This window comes from Perognathus longimembris, chromosome 17 (assembly GCF_023159225.1).
Source record: "Perognathus longimembris pacificus isolate PPM17 chromosome 17, ASM2315922v1, whole genome shotgun sequence".
NCBI classification, from domain to species: domain Eukaryota; kingdom Metazoa; phylum Chordata; class Mammalia; order Rodentia; family Heteromyidae; genus Perognathus; species Perognathus longimembris.
The window spans coordinates 47,533,375-47,555,309 of NC_063177.1; the positions used below are offsets into that span (position 1 = coordinate 47,533,375).

Here is a 21,935-nt window from a genome sequence, read left to right on the forward strand (position 1 = left end):
CCCCCCCGGGACCACCGGTCCGGCAGACCCCGGCAGCTCCCCCGCAGGCCCGAGCCCGGGGCGGGGTCGCCCACCTGACATCCGAGACGCCCCACGTGGGCCGGCCGGGGGCGGGGCTGACGGGAGGGAGAAAAAGCCGCGCCGTGGGAGGGGGTGGGGGTGGGAGGAGGCTGGAGTGGGAGAGGAGAGAAGAGAGGGGAACAGGGGGAAGCCGGGGAAGAAGGGGACCTCACGAAGACCAATCGCGGAGGGCGAGCAAAGGGACACCTCGACCGGCAGGTAAGGAGGGACAGGTGGAAGGAGGGCGGCCAGAATCAGGGTAAGGCGTGGGGGGAGTGAGGAAGGGGCTGCGGACGAGGGCCGAGGCCGGGGAAGGATGCTGGGGAGATCCCGGGTTAGGGTCTCCCTGCGATCACTGGTTGGGGGGGGGGGGGACGGGGGGGGAGTAGAAGCGGACCCGGCTCCTTTAAGGTTGCCTAGGCAACGGCTCTGGCCAGAGCGAGGCGCATTGACGTCACCAGCCGGCCGCTGATTGGCTGCGGCCCGGTCGTTTCCGGTGGAGCCGCCGCCGAGCCGCTGTTGCCGAGTGGAGCGGGCCCGCGAGTGACGCTCCGGAGGAAGCTCGGTCCCGCCGCAGCCTCTCGGCCGCCAGTCCCCGCGTCCCCCCGCCACCTAGGTGAGTGGGCTCCGCCGGGGGGCCCCGCTGCCGGGAGCTTCGTCACCCCGCCGTCCGTCTGGGGGCGCCCAACCGATCCAAGATGGCGTCACGGGGAGCGATTTGCAGGAGGGCGGCCGCACCCCCCTGCCCCTCCCCGGCGCCTTCTGCAGGCCTCGCGCCCCGGGCCGCGCCCCCGTTCCTGAAGCGGCACCCGGAGACCCCCTCCTCCGCCACCCCCGGGCTTACCGGGGCGCGGCTCGGCCCGGGGCTCCCCGCCGCCCCACCCCCCCGGTGCTCCGCGGCCCTCGGCGCCCGGCCGCCCCCGCGGCCTCCGGCCTCGCCCCGTTTCCTGAAGGACAGGAGCGGCGACTTTCTCGTTCTTCCTCGCCCGCTGTGGCTGTGTAAAAACCAGAATCCGTCCGGGGCTCCTCACGGGTGGTAGCGGGTCTCTCAGCCGGGGAGGCCCGCCCCTCGGCCGCCTCCCGCGGCCGCTCTTCTTCCCCTCGGAGGGCCTGTCCTCCCCCCGGGCCCCCCCCCGACCTCCCCCCCCGACCTCCCCCCCCTCCCCAGCCCTCGTCTCCCCGGCCTCCTCTCATCTCCCGTCCTCTCCCGATTTCTTTTTTTCCCTCCCTCTTCGCCTCGCCTCCCGAGGCCTGGCGTCGGGTGAGGGGGCGGCGGCGGCGGCGGCTTTTGCGTTTCGTGGTCATGACCGTGGCCTAAGTGAAGGGCACTTTCCTGTCCTTCCCCTCGAAAATACGCCGTGCCTGTTAACCCCCGCGGCTCCGAGTTTGGGAGGGGCTGGCCGGCCGGCCGGCAGGCTGTGGCCCCTGACCGTGCCCCCACCCCGGGGTCGGTCTTTTCAGCTGGGGAGGGGAAGGCTCGTCCTTCTTTTCACGATGACCCCAAGACTTAGCTCCTTCACAGCCTTCAGAGGATGCGGCCCTAAAGGGAATTTTGGTTTTTTATCACAGCCGAATTTCCCAAAGAAGGTCTCCTTTGGGTTTTCTGATGAATGGAACCATTGCGGTGGCAGTTTTATTGAAGTAGTTAAATCACTGGGAGGGGGGTGGGGTGGGGTGGGGTGGAGAGCTAACTTGTTGGGTTTCTTAAACCCCAAATAGGAAGGCCAGTGACATTTGGATGTTCAGGCATTCACAGGATGATTGGATTCATCTTGGAGAATCTTTGTTGGTGTGCTATCTATTTAACATAAAGTCTTTTTGGTTTGGGTAATGCATTTGCTTCAAACAAAAAAACCCATTTAAAAAAATGTAATTGTAACCCCTTTGTATATCTACTTAATAAGAAACAACATCAAAAATCCCAACCACGTTTTCATCTCTTAGGCCCAGTTCTCATATCTTTACCAAAGACCTGGTTTCAGAACGAGTTCTCTGGTCAGCTGAATACATATTTTGATATTTCTGAAATAGTGCTTTGAAACATAAAAAGATCTGATTCATCATATTATTTGTAATGTGGGAAATTGTACCGAAGTGGAATTTTTGATTGCCTCACCTGGAAAAGTGGCCAGTATAAATCTTACAGTAAAGGAACTATTTAGTGTTTATTTCTGAAGTTAGCAGCAAGATTCTTTTTTCTGTGCTTTCGAGTTTATGTGCCCGTAGCCACAACTTTCTCATGGTCTGTTAATTACTCTGTTTGCTATTGACTTTTATCATGAAAGTTGTCAAAACAAAATGAGTAACAGTGTAGAACTTTAGAATAGCTTTTACTGGGGCATTTCTTCTTTTTTAATTTATAGTTTTATCTTAGTGGTTTTTTGTGTATTATAATTTGAAGGTGATTAGTATTGAATTTAGTTGCTGAGGGGGGGGGAACACATCTTCAACTCTTAATTGCTTAGTAATTAGGAATTGAAGGGAAAACAGTATGGATGACTGTTCAGTGAGTTTTTAACTTTAGGAAAAGATTAATTGTTCATTATATTTTTAATTTACTTCACATCAAAGTAATTTGGATCCGAATCAGTTAAACATTCATCACTTCATCTATGGAATCATAGTGCAAGCTTGAAACTTACATGTTTTAACATATTACTGTCCTGATGAAGAAAATACTTTGACAGTTTTCTGTCCAAATCTTTTACAGTTTATTTGGTAGGGGTAAACACGTGTGTGTACATATTCTGTATTAAAGACTTTCCCTTTTACCACAGGCAAATAGATTATCATTTAAGGGTAAAGTCTGGTAAAAGATTCCAGAATAAAGGGTTGCTTTTAAAAGTTAGTGGAAAGCCAGGTGCTGGTGGCTCATGCCTTTAATCCTACTCAAGAGGCTGAGATCTGAGACTTGTGGTTCTAAGCCAGCCTGGGCAAAAATGTCTGAGAGACTCTTATTTCCAGAAAACTCAAAAAAGCTGCAAGTGGTGCTCTGGTTCAAGTAGTAGAGCACTGGCCTTGAGCTCAGGGACAGCACCCAGGCCCTGAGTTCAAGTCCAGGGACCAAGAAAAATGTTAGTGGAGGTTCCGTTTGTGTTTCAGAAATGTTTGATTACAGTGATAGTTGGCTGATGAGTATCTTTGCTCTAGTGGTTTGCTGAGTGACACTAGGACACACCCGTGGGAGAGGAGCTCCACAAGGGAATGTTAAGAGTGCTCATAGTCCTTTCTTGCTCTCACGTAGAGCTGACTTACGTGCGCCTGTAATTCTCTGTCCTGTTTACTATTAACATACTTCCCACGTCATCTTTTTTTTCTTTTTGCAAGAGAGAACGGAATGAAATTCCCAGAGGGCCTGACTCCACAGCAGCCTGCCCCTGCAGGGGATAGTGGCTCCTTTCTTCCTCCCCAGGAGCTGAGGATAGTCCTCTCTTGTTTGTGCTCAAAGAGCTCAGATCCTATGGCAGGAACTAAATGAAATACGTATTTGGAAGAGCGCAAATTATGTACATATTTATATCTCAGTCCTCCCTTTCCTGCTTAAGGGCTGAGTTTTAGGGCCCAGTGCTGGTGGCTCCTCCTGCTCAAGAGACTGAGATCTAAGGATTGTGATTTGAAGGCAGCTCAGGCAGGAAAGTCCATGATACTCTTATTTCCGATTAACCATCAAAAAGCTGGAAGTATAAATGGGGCTCAAGTTGTAGAGTGAATGTATAAAGCTCTACTAGACAGCACCCAGGCCCTGAGTTCAAGCCCTAGTACTGGCACGAACAAAACATGAACAGATAAAAATGAAGTTTAGTGAGGGGGAAGTACCTATGACTCTGTTGCTTAGTGAACTTAAAAAGTCAAAGACCAAATTGATGTGTGGGTTTTTTTTTTTTTTTTGCCAGTCCCTGGCCTTGGACTCAGGGCCTGAGCACTGTCCCTGGCTTCTTTTTGCTCAAGACTAGCACTCTGCCACTTGAGCCACAGCGCCACTTCTGGCTGTTTTCTATATATGTGGTGCTGGGGAATCGAACCCAGGGCTTCATGTATATGAGACAAGCACTCTCGCCACTAGGCCATATTCCCAGCCCCAAAATGATGTTTGTGTTTCATAGTTTCCCAAAGCTTTTGTGTGCTTTTTCTTGCAGAGAACCATGGCGTCTGGCAACACTGCGGCCGGTGAGGAGGAGCGCAGTCTCCGAGAGTGTGAGCTCTATGTACAGAAGCACAACATTCAGGCTCTGCTTAAAGACTCGATTGTGCAGTTGTGTACTGCGCGGCCAGAGAGACCCATGGCGTTCCTTAGGGAATACTTCGAGAGGCTGGAGAAGGTAAAGATAATGTGGGGAGAAGATGGGATAACTGACTGTTACTAAATTTAGTGCTCTAGAGTGTTGCTCACTCAGCCTTTTAGAAGAAAAGGAATTCTGACCAAGTAAGTGGAAAACAAACTAGAAATGCAGTTAAGGCATTTGTAGTCATTTAAGAATTCTTAGTAGAATTAATCAGAAAGTGAATCTTTTTGCTGAGTATTTTGACTAATAGAGGATTTCCAAACATGGTTCCTTGCCACAGTTTGTTAGTTCCTAGCAATGACGTCTTAGGACAGATGAACCCATCGAAAGTAAAAAGTAGTAAGTCAGTTGTACGAAATGAAACATTCTGCTGGGGGCTGGTGCCTCAGGCCTGCAATCCTAGCTACTCAGGAAGCTGAGATCTGAGAATTGTGGTTCAGAGCTAGCCCCAGCAGGAAAGTCTATGAGACCAAAAAGCTGCACGTGGAGCTGTAGCTCAAGTGGTAGAGTACTAGCCTTGAGCAAAAAGCTCAGGGACAGCTCCCTGGCCCTGAGTTCAAGCCCTAGGATGAGAGGGTGGAGGAGGGGGGAGAGAAGGATTCTGCAGTACTTGAAAGCAACTCATGGTTTTCTGCAAGTCAAGTAAGTGTAATAAACTTAACCGTATCTTTGAAAACCAGTGTAATAGAACATTTGATTCTGGCTTGTAATTGACATAGCAGAAATTCTGTACTAATGAAATCTGTTTTACTGTGGGAATATATTTTACATAAGGGTGAATGGTTAAGATTTTACACTATACTTTGGGTTAGGACTTGTTTATCCTGGAAAAAATTTAATCCGGTTTTTAGTCTTTGTTGTTCACTTGTATTATAATGGGTGTCAGTGTGACCTACATACATAGTATATGTTTTTCAAAGTACAATAAGTTAAAAAACATCTAGGACAATGTTTCAGTGAACTTTAAGAGATAATGAAAGAAAAAATCTGGGTCACCAAAATGTTTCAAGTGATTTATTTGATTGAGTCTGTAAATCAGTGGGATATATTTACAGTCTGCTTGTGTATGTTGGAGTGTTGAAATAATACATGATATAATGATCAAGAGCCAACTAGGACACATTTCTTTGAGATTTGATACTCTAATTTTGTACCATAGAAACCTTTACGTTGTTACACGTAGATCTGAGCAGTTTCTAATCTGCTGGGCTTTTTTAGTAAGAGTATCTGTACACTAAGATTCAAAACAACATTTGGGAAGCTCAGTGGGCATGTATTTTTTACTTCCTTGAAAACCTTTAGGATTGATATCTAGTACCACAGTTAAAATAATTGAAAAACAAATCAAGAACTACTAAGCTGTCCCTATCAAAATAACCTTGCTATCTTGGAATAGTAATCGAAGTTCTGCCTTTCTCATTTAAGCAGTTTCTAAATAATGGAAGCACTGGCCACCGGTGTTGGCAGGTTTAAAATCAAGTGCGTTCCTGGAGGTCTTGTTCTGAAATGGGTCACTGTAAGGTGATCCTACTTGTTTGGACATCAATAGAAATCTTCAAATGAGGGGATTAAGTTGGTGAGACATGAAGTGTGTGTCTTTTTATAGAGAGTGTTGAATGTGTGCTACTAGTTCCAAAGCCTGCATTTACAGCACTGTTAAGTACTAACCAAGGTGGAAAGCAACAGTTGGTTATTAGGATAGTTTCTTTGCAGTGTGCATAAGCTCCCCCCCCCCCATGAAAGCTACAGCTTAATACACTTTTTCTGATAACACACATTTTTGTCCACTTGGACCCACTTTTTTAGCCAAGAATGAATACACACCTAGACTTGGAAGTAACTAGATTTTCAGCTTTGTAAAAGGCAGTTCTCAGTATGTTAAGTGCTAATCTGTATGCTTGAAATCATGTTTCACCAGTCATGTTTTCACCAGCTCCTTCCTCATTTCTCCATTACTCGGGTTATATTTCTGCAACCTTCAACTATTCCATTAGAAATTTACCCCCAAATCTCTTACATTTGGTCCATTGAAAGCTTCTGGATTTTAATTCAGACCACTCAAGTCAGAATGCTTCTGTTGCTTCAGAATTATCTTTACAGTCCAGTAAGCTAGAAAGAATCGGGCCCCCTAATAAGATGCCAATTGTGAATTTTTTTGTGTGAAATGCTAGTAGCTGTAGAATTTATGTTTTTCTCTATACTCTTAGGGTTTAAACTTGGCAACAAGTTGAGTTTTGAAGTTCTGTGTTAATATGGAATTGGCTAGTTGTTGGAACTACCAGACCAGAATGAAAATGTAGTTGATTTAAAAAAGTATATTTTCAGTAAGTTACACATGGTTGAAAATTCTGCATAAGAGCTTCCTATTCTATCATGTGTGTGGATATACTGTAATAATTAGTTTGGTCATTTCCAGTATTTTACTCTTTGATTTTGAAAAAGAGGTCTTATGTATCCCAGGCTGGTCTCAAAGCCATGATTGTCTTGATTCAGCTTAATAGTTTGGGTATGTTTATCATTTCACATATGTGAGTACCTTAGAATGATTTTCTGGAAGCAAATTACTAATATTACGGAGTCAAGAAACATCAAGTACATTTGTAATTAAGTATATTATAATGCTAATGCTCTTTTTATTTGTTTAACCCTATTTGTTTTGCTCCTGTGATTCTTATTCTTTTTCAGTTTGTAGTACTGAGGTTTGAACTCAGGGCCTTGTGCTTGTTAGTAAGCAGGTGCTGTACTGCTTCAGCCATTTCTCCCACTCATTTTTTTTTCCTTAAGAATCTAGAAGAATAAAGAATACTAATGATAACTTTCCCTCTAAAGGGAAAATAAAATTTGAGCATGATTCTTCTAGTAAAAAACAAAAGCTGTTAGCCCTTTGATAGTAATTGCTCTAGACTTTTATTGTTGCATATGTAAGATTCCTTTTTTACTTTTATTTTTTTGCCGGACCTGAGGCTTGAACTTGGGGCCTAGGCACTCTTCCCTGAGTTTCTTTTGCTCAAAGCTAGCACTCTACCACTTGAGCCACAGTGCCACTTCTGGCTTTTTCTGTTTATGTGGTATTGAGGAATTGAACTCAGGGCTTCATGCATGCTAGGCAAGCACTCTACTGCTAAGCCCTAAAATTCCTTTTATAAATGAAAGCTTGTATTTGTTTATTTCATTAAGGGGTTTCATTGTGATATGTTTGCACAATCATAAAATAGAAAATTGTTGAACTTATCTTGATGCCAAAAGCAGAGTTAAGAACCATACAGGAAAAAAGAAAAAACCCTGAGTATATCTGAAGTTCTTTATCATATTTCTGTTTAAATAATCCTGGAATGCTAAAAAATTAGTTCATTTAGAATTTGAAAGATGGTTTAGAGAAATGGAAGACTGAGTTAATGAGGAAGTAGAAAATAACACATTTTTACAGTTTTTCTTGGAGATAAAGCTTTTTCCTTTCTTTCCTGTGGTCCTGCTGTATAATTTCAAGACCTCACATATGCTAGGCTGACTCTCTACCACTTGAGTCAGGACTCCAGCCCAACCTTTTGCTAGTTATTTTGGAGTTAGAGTCTAGAAAACTTTTCTGCTCAGGTTGGCTTTGAACCTTGGTCTTTGAAATCTCAGCCTCCTGAATAACTAGGATTACAGATGTGAGCCTGACAACAGCCCATTCCTTCCTGAGAGGATTTTGTGTGTGTGTGGGGGGGAGGTAAGATTCTAGATTTAGACAAAAGAATGTTTAGACTATCTCAGTTTTTGTATGAGTTGGCTCAGTAAGTAGTAGTTTTAAAAACAGGTAAATTTTTGTTATGATTTCCAAGTGTAAACCCTGACTATAAGGAATGTGTCATGAGCTCTGTTGGAGGAGTATTAGTAGACTGGGTATCCTTGATTTTTGGTGACTATCACACATTTCATTGTTTTATCTGGGGACCAGGCTAGAAGGCACATTTGCAAGCTCAGGACTCTCCTGTGTGTTTTTGTATGCCTAGTTTAGGGTGTGGCATACAGGCCAGATCCAGAAAATGCTTATTCAGTTAATAAAATATGCAGTATTTAGGCATCCTTTTCTGTGCCTGAATTGTTTGTTCTTGGAAAATATTCTGGGGGTAGAGGGATTTTTCTTTTAACTTTCTACAGTAGCAATCACAAAATCTTAAATATCCAGGATTTTGATGTGTATCACAGATCATTGCTGTCAATACATTCTTATGATAAATGTCTTTTTTTGTGTGTGTGTATGTGGTAATAAGGTTTGAACACATAGCCCCATGCTTGCTAGAGCAGGCACTCTACCACCTGAGTCACACCTTCAGCACACTGTTGCTATTTATTCTTTAAGTAGAGTCTCTAGTTTTTGGATTTTTTTCCCCCTGAGGCCAGCTTTGGAGTGGGGTCCTCCCACTTACAGCTTTCTGTTTATCTGGGATCCCAGGCACACTTGGCTTATGCCTGAGATGGTGGAGTGGTAGTGATGGTAGGTGGTCCTCATTTTTTTCCCTGAGCTGTCCTTGAACCACAGACCTGCTTTCCACCTCCCAGGTAATTGGGATTACAAGTGTGAGCCACCACATCTGGCTGGACATCCAAGTTTTTTCTTGTGTGTGTGCCAGTCCTGGGGCTTGAAGGCAGGGTGTGGGCGTTGTCCCTGAGATTTGTTCGCTGAGATTCAGTTAAAGGCTGGCGCTTTACCACTTGAGCCACAGCTTGACATTCATGGACACTTAAGTTTCTGTTCACATTTTATGTGTCCCTGTACTACTAGCTTTGTTTAGTAATTAAATAACCTTTTCTTATGTGAGAAACAGTATTCATACTTTTATTTCTTCAGTTTTTCCTCATTAGGAATTTCTTTTTCTCCTTAACTTATACTGGTGCTAGCAGAGATTTTGATGTGACTGAGATTTACCATCATTGGATTATGTGAATACCAACTTCACATGCTGGGCATCTCAATTTACAGACATCATTTCTTTCAGGAGGAAGCAAAACAGATTCAGAATCTGCAGAAAGCAGGCACTCGTGCTGACTCAAGGGAGGATGAAATCTCTCCTCCTCCCCCCAACCCAGTGGTTAAGGGTCGGCGGCGACGCGGCGCTATCAGTGCTGAAGTTTACACGGAGGAGGATGCTGCCTCCTATGTTAGAAAGGTACTATTGCTGTCTGACGTGGGGAGATGGTTTTTGCCACCCTTCTTCAGGTCATCTGGTGTCCTTCAGTGAGACCATGTAGTATTTTGCATAAAGGCTGCAGTATAGTTTTTGGGCACTGGGGGGTGCCGAAGGTGCACCTGTACAGGGGACTTGTAACAGGATTACATGCAGGACAGATTGGTTGTTGCCACACATAGCAGGCAGTACATACTCTTGTCTTGAGTCTCAGTGTCAGTGTTCAGGTTTGACTTTGAATTTTGTATCCTGAAGGCTTCCTTTAACCTAATCTGCTCTTGCCCAGAGCTGGTCTGGAGCAGCCAGCTTCTGTCCTTCAGAGAGAAGAATATCCCAGGCACCCCGGTTTATGAAACTCACAGCACTATATGGTCACAGTTGTTCAAAAGTGACTGTTCCAGATGCTTTTGCCTCAGAATAATAATGACCGTGGCCAAGTGGTTTTTGGTTTGTTTAGGTAACTAGGAACCAAGAACTGGTTTTAAGTACAGGGCTGGCTCCAGTCAAGGGGATTAATTAGTCATTATTTGTTCATTACTTTGTGAATCAAAGAGTACAAGTGTTTTCTTTTTTTTTTGCCAGTCCTGGTGCTTGGACTCAGGGCCTGAGCATTGTCCCTGGCTTCTTTTCTCGCTCAAGGCTAGCACTCTACCACTTGAGCCACAGCGCCACTTCTGACCATTTTCTGTATGTGTGGTGCTGGGGAATTGAACCTAGGGTGTCATGTATACAAGGCAATCACTCTTGCCACTAGGCCATATCCCCAGCCCCAGTACAAGTGTTTTGTAGAGAAAATATTTATTAGCACAAAGCAGTCTTATTTAAAAGCCATTATATGGCTTGACATTTCATTGAAATGCAGGATGCAGACATGAAATATCTTTGGTTTATGATTTCCATTTGACTTTGGATTCTTTTTTAGGTTATACCGAAGGACTATAAGACAATGGCTGCCTTAGCTAAAGCCATTGAAAAGAATGTGCTGTTTTCACATCTTGATGATAACGAGAGAAGGTACGCTGAAGTCTTCTTTATATAGTCTTTCCATCCAAGCTATGACCCCTGGCTCCTGTCATTGTTGCAGGTTTTAAGGCTTTTGGTTGTTTGCCAAGTGGCAATCAGGGCTGAAGGTCTGCAGGTTTCAATTCTGAGGTTAATGCTTGAAATCCATAGAAGAGGCTCGTGAAATCTAACACTAGGTCTTCTCTCTGTCTCTCTCAGTGATATTTTTGATGCCATGTTTCCAGTTTCATTTATTGCTGGAGAGACAGTTATTCAGCAAGGTAAGGGTTTTCATTTGTGACATGAGACCATGGGGAAAATGCAGGGTGGTGTCTTTTGTGTTATTAGAGCTTATTTTTCTTTGATCCTACCTTTTCAACTCTGTGACACTGTTGAGTTTTTACTTTTTTTTATTAAATGCTCTGAGCCAGAAAGAACATTCTACCTAAGGGTTTGATGTTTCTAACACAATTTTGTTTATAAGAATTGTTAAATAAAAAGTGCTTTTATTTTAAATGTATGCAATATCTGAACAACAACAACAGAAATATATATGTATCGCGTGTCCTTTTTCTTGATAGTAGGGCTTGAACACAGTACTTTCTCAGCTTGCTTAACTAGGCTGGTGTTCTACCATTTTTATTATTTGCCAGTTCTGGGGCTTGAACTCAGGGCCTGAGCACGGCCCTGGCTTCTTTTTGCTCAAGGCTAGCGCACTACCACTTGAGCCACCACGCCCACTTCCGGTTTTTCTGTTTATGTGGTGCTGAGGAATCGAACCCAGGGCTTCCTGCATGCGAGGCAAGCATTCTACCACTAAGGCACATTCTCAGTCCCCTGTTCTACCATTTTGAGCCACATCTTCAGCCTTTCTTTTTGCTGGTTATTTTGGCAATAGTGTCTCTAGAACAACTGGCCTTAACCCACTGTCACCTAGTTAAATCATACGTTCTTTATACTGATTATTAGCCTCTCGTAAAATAAGAAATAAACAGAATGCCTATATTCTTTATAAAGTTTATCCGGTGGTCTTTGTGACAATAAACAGTAACATGAGTCTATTGGATATCTCCTTTTTTTTTTTGCCAGTGCTGGGGCTTGAACTCAGGGCCTGGGCACTGTCCCTGAGCTTCTTTTTGCTTAAGGCTAGCACTTTACCTCTTGAGTCACAGCGCCACTTCTGGCTTTTTCTGCGTATATGGTACTGAGGAGTAGAACCCAAGGCTTCATTCATACTAGGCAAGTACTCTATCTCTAAGCCACACTCCCTGTCCTCTTTATTTTATTTATTTATTTTTTTGCCAGTCCTGGGCCTTGGACTCAGGGCCTGAGCACTGTCCCTGGCTTATCTTTGCTCAAGGCTAGCACTCTGCCACTTGAGCCGCAGCGCCACTTCTGGCCATTTTCTGTATATGTGGTGCTGGGGAATCGAACCGAGGGCTTCATGTATACGAGGCAAGCGCTCTTGCCACTAGGCCATATCCCCAGACCCCTCTTTCTTTTTTATTCTTGACATTTTCATAGATCTTCATAAAACCTTTTGTGGCAGTGTGTTATTTTGCTATTAACTATTTCTGTTGTTTCTAGTCAGCAACTTTGTACCCATGTGACTTTCTAAAAGTTACTTTTTAAAGGTCTTTTCATGAGATGACTGTGAAAGTGTTCAGTTTCATGACTTTAAAGATACTTTAAGAAATGCTTGGTCTGGGGGGCTGGGAATGTGGCTTAGAGGTAGAGTGCTTGCCTAGCATGCAGGAAGCCTTGGGCTTGATTCCTCAGTACCACATAAACAGAAAAAGCCAGAAGTGGTGCTGTGGCTCAAGTGGTAGAGTGCTAGCCTTGAGCAAAAAGAAGCTGGGGCAGTGCTCAGGCTCTGAGTCCTAAGCCCCAGGACTGGCCAAAACAAAAAAAAAATGTTAGTTTTTGTTTTGTTTTGTTTTTTAATTATAGACTGTGTTAACATATACTGTTCTCTTACAGTATTGCTTATAAAATGGGTTTAGTCATTTTGCATTAATTTGGTTTAGTTTTTTTCATTTGGAATATGTTCTTGACTTCTTTTACTCTCTTGTAGGTGATGAAGGAGATAACTTCTATGTGATTGATCAAGGAGAGATGGATGTAAGAGATTTAATAATAACAAAAACTATATCAGTAACCTTAAAAGACAGTGTATTTGTTTTTATTCCGTGTAAGCCATAGCATTAGTGTTTGTGCAAGGACTCTTACAGCCCTTGTCAGATTCCCTCAACAGTTTCACCCAAGTATTTTTGTGACACAGAGGATTTTTAAAGGTAATTTGTCTAGCCAGCTGTAGTTCCTAGCTTGTGCTGGAGATGTAGTTAAGATGTGGATGCATTTTGAGAAGACAGTGGAAGGAGCAGTTAGCTAGACCTAGCCATTAGCCGTGAACTTCACACCACTTTCGCTTTCAGTCAGTCCTGTTCACAAATGAAATGGGGATAATCATAACATTGATCTTGTAGGATTCTTAGGAAATCCAGTAACATGCTTAGTAAAATGCTTAGTACTGTGCTTGACACAGAACTGAAGTGCACATCATGTTTGTGAGTGTTTGTTATCAGTGCTTACAACCATGTTTTCCCTCATCCCTCCCTATAGAGCACCTTTCTCAGTGTCAGGTTGCTGTGCATTTAATTCATTGTTGGGAGTAACTCTTTTGTTCTGCAAACATAGTGTCAACGATTTTTGAAAACAAGTTCAAGATTCTGGCTTTTTAAAAAGGTTTGACGATTTGAACATGTAGATGAAACCATTTCTTTGATGTCTTCTTCATTTTAGGTCTATGTCAACAATGAGTGGGCAACTAGTGTTGGGGAAGGAGGGAGCTTTGGAGAACTTGCTCTGATTTATGGAACACCCAGAGCAGCCACCGTCAAAGCCAAGACAAATGTGAAGCTGTGGGGCATTGACCGAGACAGCTACCGAAGGATCCTTATGGTAAGACTCATGGTTTTGGGTGTGTGTTTATTGGTCTTTGTAAATTTATGATCTTTTTATGGAGCATTTTTGAATAGTTAAGTCCTAGCTAAATGTATTAGCCATTCTGACTCGTTTTCTTAAATTTTTGCAGTGCCCTTCTGGCTGTTTAGAAATACGAAGTCTGATTAACTCCTGATTTTTTTTTTCCATTTGTGATACGTATATATGTATATACCCATATATGCTATATGTATCGTGTGTATATATATGTAATTGGGAATGTTTATGTATTTCTATAGACCCTTGCCGATACCAAGTTCCATAAATGCTTAAGTGCCTAAAATGGCATAATGTATGTACATCATTGCATTTCTCCTACATACCTTAAATTATCTCTAGATTATTTTTGATATTTAATGCACAGTAAATGCTCTGTAAGTAGTTATACAGGAAATAGTGACAAGAAACAAGTCTGTACATGTTCAGTAGCCAGTTTTTTCCCCTTGAACTTTAATCTGCAGTTGTATTCTCAGGTGAAACTTGCAGTTTTGTGTGTGTGTATGTATGTATCTATCACATACACTTCTATATATGTAGGTAGATACGGTTTTGGGTGGGTGAGGTGGAGCTAAAGTCATTTACCATGTCAACAAAGTTCATTATGAAAGAATAAACTTAAGGTTTTTACAGAAGAAAACTTGAATAAGTTTTGGACTGTAGGACATCTATTCTCATCTCTCTCACCTTGTTTTTTTAGTTTTACTTCTCTGTGTGGGGGTAGGGATGGGGGGGCAATATTTGGATTGGGACTCTAGACAGCTACAGTCTCATACACTACTTGGGCTGTTTTTTTTTTTTGAGAACTGATCTTTTGCTGGTTTGACATTTCATTTGGTGAAGCTCTGAGCTTTCTTTGTCCACATAGTTGGTGTTCCTTTTAGGAACATTGTACAACCTTTTTAAAAATTGAGTTGGACAGGAGCTCATCTAGAGCATGAAGCAAAGTGATCACAAATGAAGAGCTCATAGCAGCAAGGTGACATTTTGTGTGTGTGTTGGTACTGGGACTTCAATTCAGGGCCTCCAACTGTCACTCAGCTTTTTCACTTAGGCTGACTACTATGTAAGTCACAACTCCAGTTCCATTTGCTTCTTTTTCATTTTCTTTATAGTTTACTTGGAACTTGGTAGTTATTATTCTGTAGCATTGTATAACAATTGGAATGGGAATTTGACTTCTTACTTTTTGCTTATAGGGAAGCACACTGAGGAAGAGGAAGATGTATGAAGAGTTCCTTAGTAAAGTGTCTATTTTAGGTGAGTTTTGAAAAATGGCATAGAGGATTATTAAAGTGTTAATGATACTTAACGGAACTTACTATATTTGAAAGAAAGTATTCTGTCTCACCTGATTTTTATTTTGTTTGCTAATAGTAATGAAAAACATGGGGGATTGTTATTTGACAGTATTAAAGGTTTGACAGTTGAAGGTAGTTTTAAAATGTTTTGAATTTACTAACATGACAAACCCCTCACTGAGACATAGAGATATAGAAAGACTGAGAATGTCCTTCCTGCTGTGACTTTTGTCTCTGTTTTGTCATTGATGGAATTCATTGGTTCTGGAAAGTATTTCCAAGAATATGTTTCCTTTGTGGGAAAATTTAGTATCATATGCTGGTGTCCTGAAAAGACAGATGCTGGTGACTTGTTGAAATTTAAGAGTGAAGCAGGCTAATTGGACATGCTTCTGTGTTGCTATGGAGACTGGGAAGTCTTGTTAGAACCTGTTTTTTAGTGCTTTTTCTAGGTGGCAGTCTTTTGTCATTATTCCAGTAAGTGATTTGACTTTTTCCCTTGGTCATTTGCCATTTGAAATAGTTATTTGTACTCAGCATCTTGAATATTAGTTTGGACTTCAGGAATAAGTCCTAGCTCCTTTTGCTCTAATCTATGCAAATAAATTCAGTGAGGCTTTGAAAGGTTTAGTTATTTCTTTGAACCTTTGGGAAAATGTGGATGGTGTACTGTTACTGTTGATAGAAGTCTTTAGGAAAATAATGATCACTTTGTGGTGTGTGTGTGCTGGTCCTGGGGCTTGAACTTAGCGTCTGGGCACTATCCCCAAACTTTTGTGCTAAAGGCTAAATGCTTTACTACTTTGAGCGACAGTGTCATTTCAAGCTTTGTGGTAGTTACTTGGAGTTAAAGGGTCTCATGAACCTTGTTGTTCGGCCTGGCTTTGAACTTTAATCCTCAGATCTCCTGAGCAGCTAGGATTGCAGGCATGAGCCACTGATGCCCAGCTAATAATCTCATTTTTTTTTTTTTTTTAGTCCTTTGTTATTGGATGCAGTTGGCGTAAGTTCACCTGAATACCCATACTAAAATCGAGGATCTAAGGACAGTGCAGAGAGAGTGAGAATCTTACTGAGACTAGAAGTAATTGAACACAAGTGGAGGTGCTAGTGCCATGTTTAATCCAAGATACCACTAGTCAGAATGTTGAATGGGTTTAGCGGTGTGGCTAAATCTGTCTATCTAAGTCTGTCCAGTCTAATCTAATCGATCTGTATTTTGGTTGGTTGTGGGGCTGGGCACTGAGCTCCTTTTGCTCAAGGCTAGTGCTCTGCTACTTTGAGCCACAGAGGTTTATTCGAGATCAGGACCCTCCTGCCCTCTGAACCATAACCCTCAGATCTCAGCCTCCTGAGTAACTAGGATTCTAGGAGTGAGCCACCAGCATATCCAGCTCTGTGTACTTTCTGTTTTAACCTTTTCAGCAATATCAACAATGTATCAATTCTTCTGAGGGTTGTTTTTCAGAGTCTCTGGACAAGTGGGAGCGCTTGACTGTAGCTGATGCCTTGGAGCCGGTTCAGTTTGAAGATGGACAGAAGATTGTGGTTCAGGGAGAGCCTGGGGATGAGTTCTTCATTATTTTAGAGGTAAATAATTCACCATTTGAATTTTTTTTTTTTTTGGCCAGTCCTGGGCCTTGGACTCAGGGCCTGAGCACTGTCCCTGGCTTCCTTTTGCACAAGGCTAGCACTCTGCCACTTGAGCCACAGCGCCACTTCTGGCCATTTTCTGTATATGTGGTGCTGGGGAATCGAACCCAGGGCCTCATGTATACGAGGCAAGCTCTCTTGCCACTAGGCCATATTCCCAGCCCAGCATTTGAATTTTTTTTAAGTTATTCTGGATTGGATCTGGGGCCTGTGCTTTCAAGGCAAATATTCTACTACTTGAGCCATACCCTAGTCCTTTTGCTTTTAGTTTGTTTTTCAGATAGAGCCTCACACTTTGCTGGAGCTGTCTTTGATCTTTCTGTCTTTTCCACTAAATAGCTGGGATTACAAGCATGTGCTACCATCCCTGACTGAATTTCATTCGTTACAAAATTATATCTAGGCCAATTCTCATTTGTCCCTTAAGTTTTTAAAAATACTAGATAGTTTTATTTAAAAATTACCATTACTGTGAAATACACTTGTTTGCTTATCTGCCTGATAACCCTGTAATTTAAAATTAAAACAATAAAAGCAAAGAGGTTTGATTTAGAATTCTGGCAAGGGCACCAGACATGAATAACAATATCCCAAATTACCTCCAACTCCATTACTCTTTAGCATGCAAGCAAAAAAAAACAACAAAGAACAACTCCCCACCCTAAGCCATTTGGTATAACAGACTGTGTTGTACCATCTTTGTTAAAATATGTTTGGGCTCTTGGCTAACAAGGATCAAAGAGAATAGATTCTAAATGTTACTATGTTTTATATCTTCATAATCCCTGGAAATATATAGCAGATAATATTGCCTGCCAGGCAGATCCAAATAGTAGATTCAAAAACTGAATTCTTTTGTCATGGTGTAGAGCAGCCAGACAAGTGTAGGTGGATGAGAGTAATATTCTCAAAAGATTTAACGTTAAGTAGGCAGTGAGCTAGCTTTGGCCCATCGCCTACAGTGAATTCTGTTAATGTATCTTAACTTGATAAAGACGGTGCTAGCAGGGCTGCTGGGTAAGTGGAAATCAAAGCCTGTGTGGCGACTGACTTGTCATCTTACTGTCTGAACCCAGATGAGTTTGAAATAACCATTGAATGAATCTGTCATCCCCCCCCTTTTTTGGGGGGGAAGTAGCTAAAATGATACAGGGTATTTAAAATGGCACTCTTGATTAGTTCCTTTTTTTTTTTTTTTTTTTGCCAGTCCTAGGGCTTAAACTCAGGGCCTGAGCACTGTTCCTGCCTTCTTTTTGCTCAAGGCTAGCGGTCTACCACTTGAGCCACAGCTTATGTGGTGCTGAGGAATCAACCCAGGCAAGCACTCTACCACTAAGCCATATTCCCAGCCCTGATTAGTTCTTTAGTTTTAACTTTTTGGTGTTTTTATTGCAGGGGACAGCTGCTGTGCTACAGCGTCGGTCAGAAAATGAAGAGTTTGTTGAAGTGGGAAGATTGGGGCCTTCTGACTATTTTGGTATGTTGGATTTCCTCACAATGAAAACAGTTTTTAAAGTAACTGCTTAGTGAGACACTGTAGTTTGTTGTAATTTTATCTTCTCTTTTCTGAGATTTACCTATTTCTTTGTTAGTTTATTTATTTGAAATAAACTCTCACTACATAGCCTGGCCTGGCCCTTGAGCTTGCTGTCCTCATCTTAAGCCTCCTGAGTGTTGGGATTGCAGGTGTGTACCAACATGCCTAGTGAATTTTATTGTTTTGATTTTTTGTCTCTCTCGTTCTCAGAAAAATATTCTGAGATGTTACTTTTTTTACTCAATAAATGGTTGATCCCTTGCTTCCTACCTGTCAGGCAGTAATTTTTCTGCCTCTGCAGAAATGATGTGGTCTGTATCAGTCTTTGTTTCCTGTCCCAGCAGGCAGTGGTTGCTGGGGACCTCTGCCTGCTCTTAGCCTGCTCTTCCCTTTTTCAGGTGAAATCGCGCTGCTGATGAACCGCCCTCGGGCCGCCACGGTGGTGGCACGTGGCCCCTTGAAGTGCGTCAAGCTGGACCGACCTCGGTTTGAACGTGTCCTTGGCCCGTGCTCAGACATCCTCAAACGAAACATCCAGCAGTACAACAGTTTTGTGTCACTGTCTGTCTGAAATGTGCCGCCTGTGCCTGTGCCTCCCCCCGTTCGTGCTTCACTCGCGCAGACTGCTTTGTCCTCCTAGTGTGCGGCGCCCCGTGGCCCCTGGCACTGCAGCTTCGTGTCTCTTTATATGAAAAGTTGCTTTTATTGCACCATTTTTAATTTGGAGCATTAACTGAATGCTATCACAAATAAATAGAAAGAGTTCTATGGACTTGGCTGTCCCTGCTTCTCTCTGTGCAGTGTTAGGGTTCAACCTGGGCAGTGAGTGCCATGCTTTTTGGTGGGGACAGTTCCCAGCACCAGTGAATTACCTTCGAGTCACGATGTGACAGTACCAAGATTTTTTTTTTTTTGTAAGTGACATAATTTTCCGGTTATAAGCATATTTAGATGGTGGCCATATATGCTGTATTTCTTTAGTAACTGATTTCTCATTATTAGCCGCTAAGGATTAGAAAAAAAATGTGTACAGAACAACAATCTTAGAATAGTAGAAAGACACCTGCCTATAATTAAATTAGTTTAAGGGTGAAAAAAATGCCCATCGTTGTGAATGATCAGATGGATAGGATTGGTTCAGGTGTTATTTTCCTTTTCTTAACCTGCATTTTTTTTTTCCCCTGAAAGCTAATTTGCCTGATTCGTGTCTTGTTTCTTCTTCAGCTCTGAAATATTTTTAGGTGAGCTCTCTGTCTTTTAAGTCTGAAAGGAAATCATTGACTGCAGTTCGTGGTTGGCCATGTAATTGCACCTGCCTCAGATCCCAGGTTCTGGTTAGGCCTTTACTTACCCAGCTGGTGCCAAATACTGATTGATCATTACAGGCTGAATTGAGAAGATTTGGTGGTCTGTTCTTGGTTAATTTAGAGCTTGTGGCTAATGTGAGTCCTTCAGATGCTGCCAGGATGGATAATCCCCTGTGTTCAGTAAACCTTGATTCCAGGAGGTTGGCTTTGCTGGAAATACAAATGGAAGGAACTTGGAGTTGATGGTGGAGAAAGTGTTGGAAAAGTCACAAACTAGGCGAACGGAATGCCATGAGATTTGGGAAGATGTTTGTTTATTGGCCTGACCTTTTCTTTTTCATTTTTATATCAGCTAGAATTTGGGTGGGGTGGGGTAATATTGTATTTCTTGTGATCTAAAAGAAGGTCTCTTGCTCAAAGCCCTGCTGTCCTGTCTAGTCTTTCTTCCTCAGGCAAAATTTTTTTTTTTTAACTAATGTGAGTTGTAACTATTTCAGTATTTTCCAGCCTATGTGTTACATTATTCCAATGATATACCCATTGGTTTATTTTTGTTAATTTTTTAAAAACCAAGTTTCCCAGTTCTATAATGTAGGCACTTTAGTTTTCATTTTGATTTATATTGGATATAGGATTTCATTTGGGAGTGGCTGTGTTTTCCATCTGTGTGAGGGTGGTTCTGATTAATAACCCTCTCCCATCCTTTCCCAGGTGATCTGGGTAAAATTGGTCATGGTAGATTTTTTTTTCCCTAGATTTGAAATGCTTTAGGTTGTTAGTAACTTTGGGGTAGAAAATGGGAAAGAAGTTCTATTTACTTCTTAGTGTGGGGTAGAAACCTACCCCAGTACAGATTTTTTAATTTCCATAATTCTCTACACTGAATGAATGTTTTCTGATTTGTACTTATCTTTGTGTTTGGCTACCTTTTTATATTAAAAAATTGAAAATAAAAGTTATGTTCTTATTAGCTTAAAGCTTGATTTGATCTTTGTTTAAATGCCAAAAATGTACTTAAGTGAATTATATAGAATGCAGTAAGAGTGCATTTTCCTATATGTATATAATCATGTTCATGTATATTTAGATACATATACTACTTTCTAAACAAGTTTTATTCAAATTATTTGGCTTGCTGTTTATCATTTTTTGTAGTTTTTATTCTTAGACATTTGAAGTTAAGTCTAAGTTTAAACATTACCACGTTTAAAGCTTTATCTTTGTGCAATTTAATTATGTGTGAGAAGTCACAGTTGGCATAATTTATCTTAGTTGATATTCAGGGCTTTAGGAGTTATTTCTGGATTTGGGGAGTGAATTTATGAGATCTGCTGCTCTAGAAAGTATAGACGGTCAAAGGACCATTCTGTATTGTTTCCTGGTTACAAGTCTGATTATTCTGTGTGTGCTAATATATGCTATTCTTTTTGTTCTAGATTGTCGTAATGGTAGGTCAAGAAATAAAAAGTAATTAAATACTTTAAATTCTTAAATGGATCAATTTTTCATCCCTTTCCCCTTTTCTTCTTTCCTTCCTCTATCCTTCTGTGACAGTCTTGTACTGCAGTGGGCATGAAGAAGAAGGTCACTTATGGGATGAATGTTGGGCTTGTTTTCAATGCTTTCCATTCATTTTATCTAAGAGTGGATCTCACACCCTTGCTTAAAGGGTACACAGTATAGCAGACTTACCTGCCACATCATGGAAGAAAGATTCAACATGAAGCCAAAGATTTCACTGAAGATTGGTTTTGTGGCCTTGGAACTTTCGTAGACTTAATAGGGAGACATTGACATGATTTTGGTTTAAATTTAGGATTCACGTTAGTTACTTAAGGATTTTTTTTTTAATGATTGGGGCGATCTCTATATAAACACACATTGCACGTATCATTTTGTGTATAAGTATTTCATGTTTCTCAGGATTTTGAGGTGTGGGGTGATTGTAAGCCTCAGTATATTGATGTCAGTTTCCTCACAGCCAGTGGTGTTAGGGTCCGACCAGTGTGCTGGAAGGTGCTTCTGTAATTGGTATTTTGTGACATGTGCACCTGTAGGGGTAGGGGTTCAGGAATCCCTGCCCCCTGCTGACGGTAGATCAGCCTTGTAGGGTCACCAGAGTACAGCTGGAGGAGGTTTGCTGGTGGTGGGTTTTCGTTTGATGATTTTTCCTGGCCACGGTGAACTTTTTGTTTATTTTAATGTTTGAAAGTTTAAAGTAGCATGATGTAAATTTTTTTACCTCCGTTCACAAGTAGCTGGACCCTTTCTGTTCTTAGAGGCCCTAGTGGTGTGTATTTAGATGGGTCAAAACTAGTGTAGCCAGATAACCATTTGCTTTCTCCTTGAACTTGAAAGATCTTGAATGCCATAGCTTTGCCATAAAGAGATCTTAAACCTCTTCCACTTTCCCTGGTGTTCAGCATAGAAGCTAGCATTATTGTATACTTTCACAGCTAAAATTTCTTTGCTGACAGAACTTCAGACTAACTTCATCATGACTCCACTTAAAACCAAAAGTACCAATGAGTATAAACGGGTGGAAGAAAGTTCTGCCAATTTTGCCGAAATAGCTTTTATGTCATCTCTGTTGATGTCAAATGAGTTACAGATGTACAGTGGCA

The 21,935-nt window shown here is 41.9% G+C and overlaps 1 protein-coding gene across 4 annotated transcripts; it reads left to right on the forward strand.

Moving 5' to 3' along the window:
* Nucleotides 1–202: 202 nt before the first annotated feature.
* Nucleotides 203–20,796, forward strand: Prkar1a (protein kinase cAMP-dependent type I regulatory subunit alpha). Of its 4 annotated transcripts, XM_048367337.1 has the most exons (12): nt 540–663; nt 877–898; nt 4,197–4,379; nt 9,323–9,493; nt 10,434–10,525; nt 10,733–10,794; nt 12,588–12,634; nt 13,316–13,474; nt 14,713–14,773; nt 16,283–16,404; nt 17,863–17,944; nt 18,403–20,796. In XM_048367337.1, the coding sequence occupies exons 3-12, from the start codon at nt 4,203–4,205 to the stop codon at nt 18,573–18,575; spliced, it is 1,146 nt and encodes a 381-aa protein (XP_048223294.1). In that variant the 5' UTR covers nt 540–663; nt 877–898; nt 4,197–4,202; the 3' UTR covers nt 18,576–20,796. The 4 variants fall into 4 exon arrangements, with proteins under 4 accessions (XP_048223296.1, XP_048223293.1, XP_048223294.1 ...); XM_048367336.1 differs by lacking the exons at nt 540–663; nt 877–898 and adding an exon at nt 205–279; XM_048367338.1 differs by lacking the exon at nt 877–898 and having other exon boundaries at nt 570–676.
* The last annotated feature ends 1,139 nt before the right edge of the window (nt 20,797–21,935 follow it).

Coding starts and splice junctions, on each gene's coding strand:
- Prkar1a (XM_048367336.1), top strand. CDS start 4,203: ATGGCGTCTGGCAACACTGCGGCCGGTGAGGAGGAGCGCAGTCTCCGA. Junction 16,405..17,862: donor AGTTCTTCATTATTTTAGAG/GTAAATAATTCA, acceptor TTTTTATTGCAG/GGGACAGCTGCTGTGCTACA. Junction 17,945..18,402: donor GGGGCCTTCTGACTATTTTG/GTATGTTGGATT, acceptor TCCCTTTTTCAG/GTGAAATCGCGCTGCTGATG.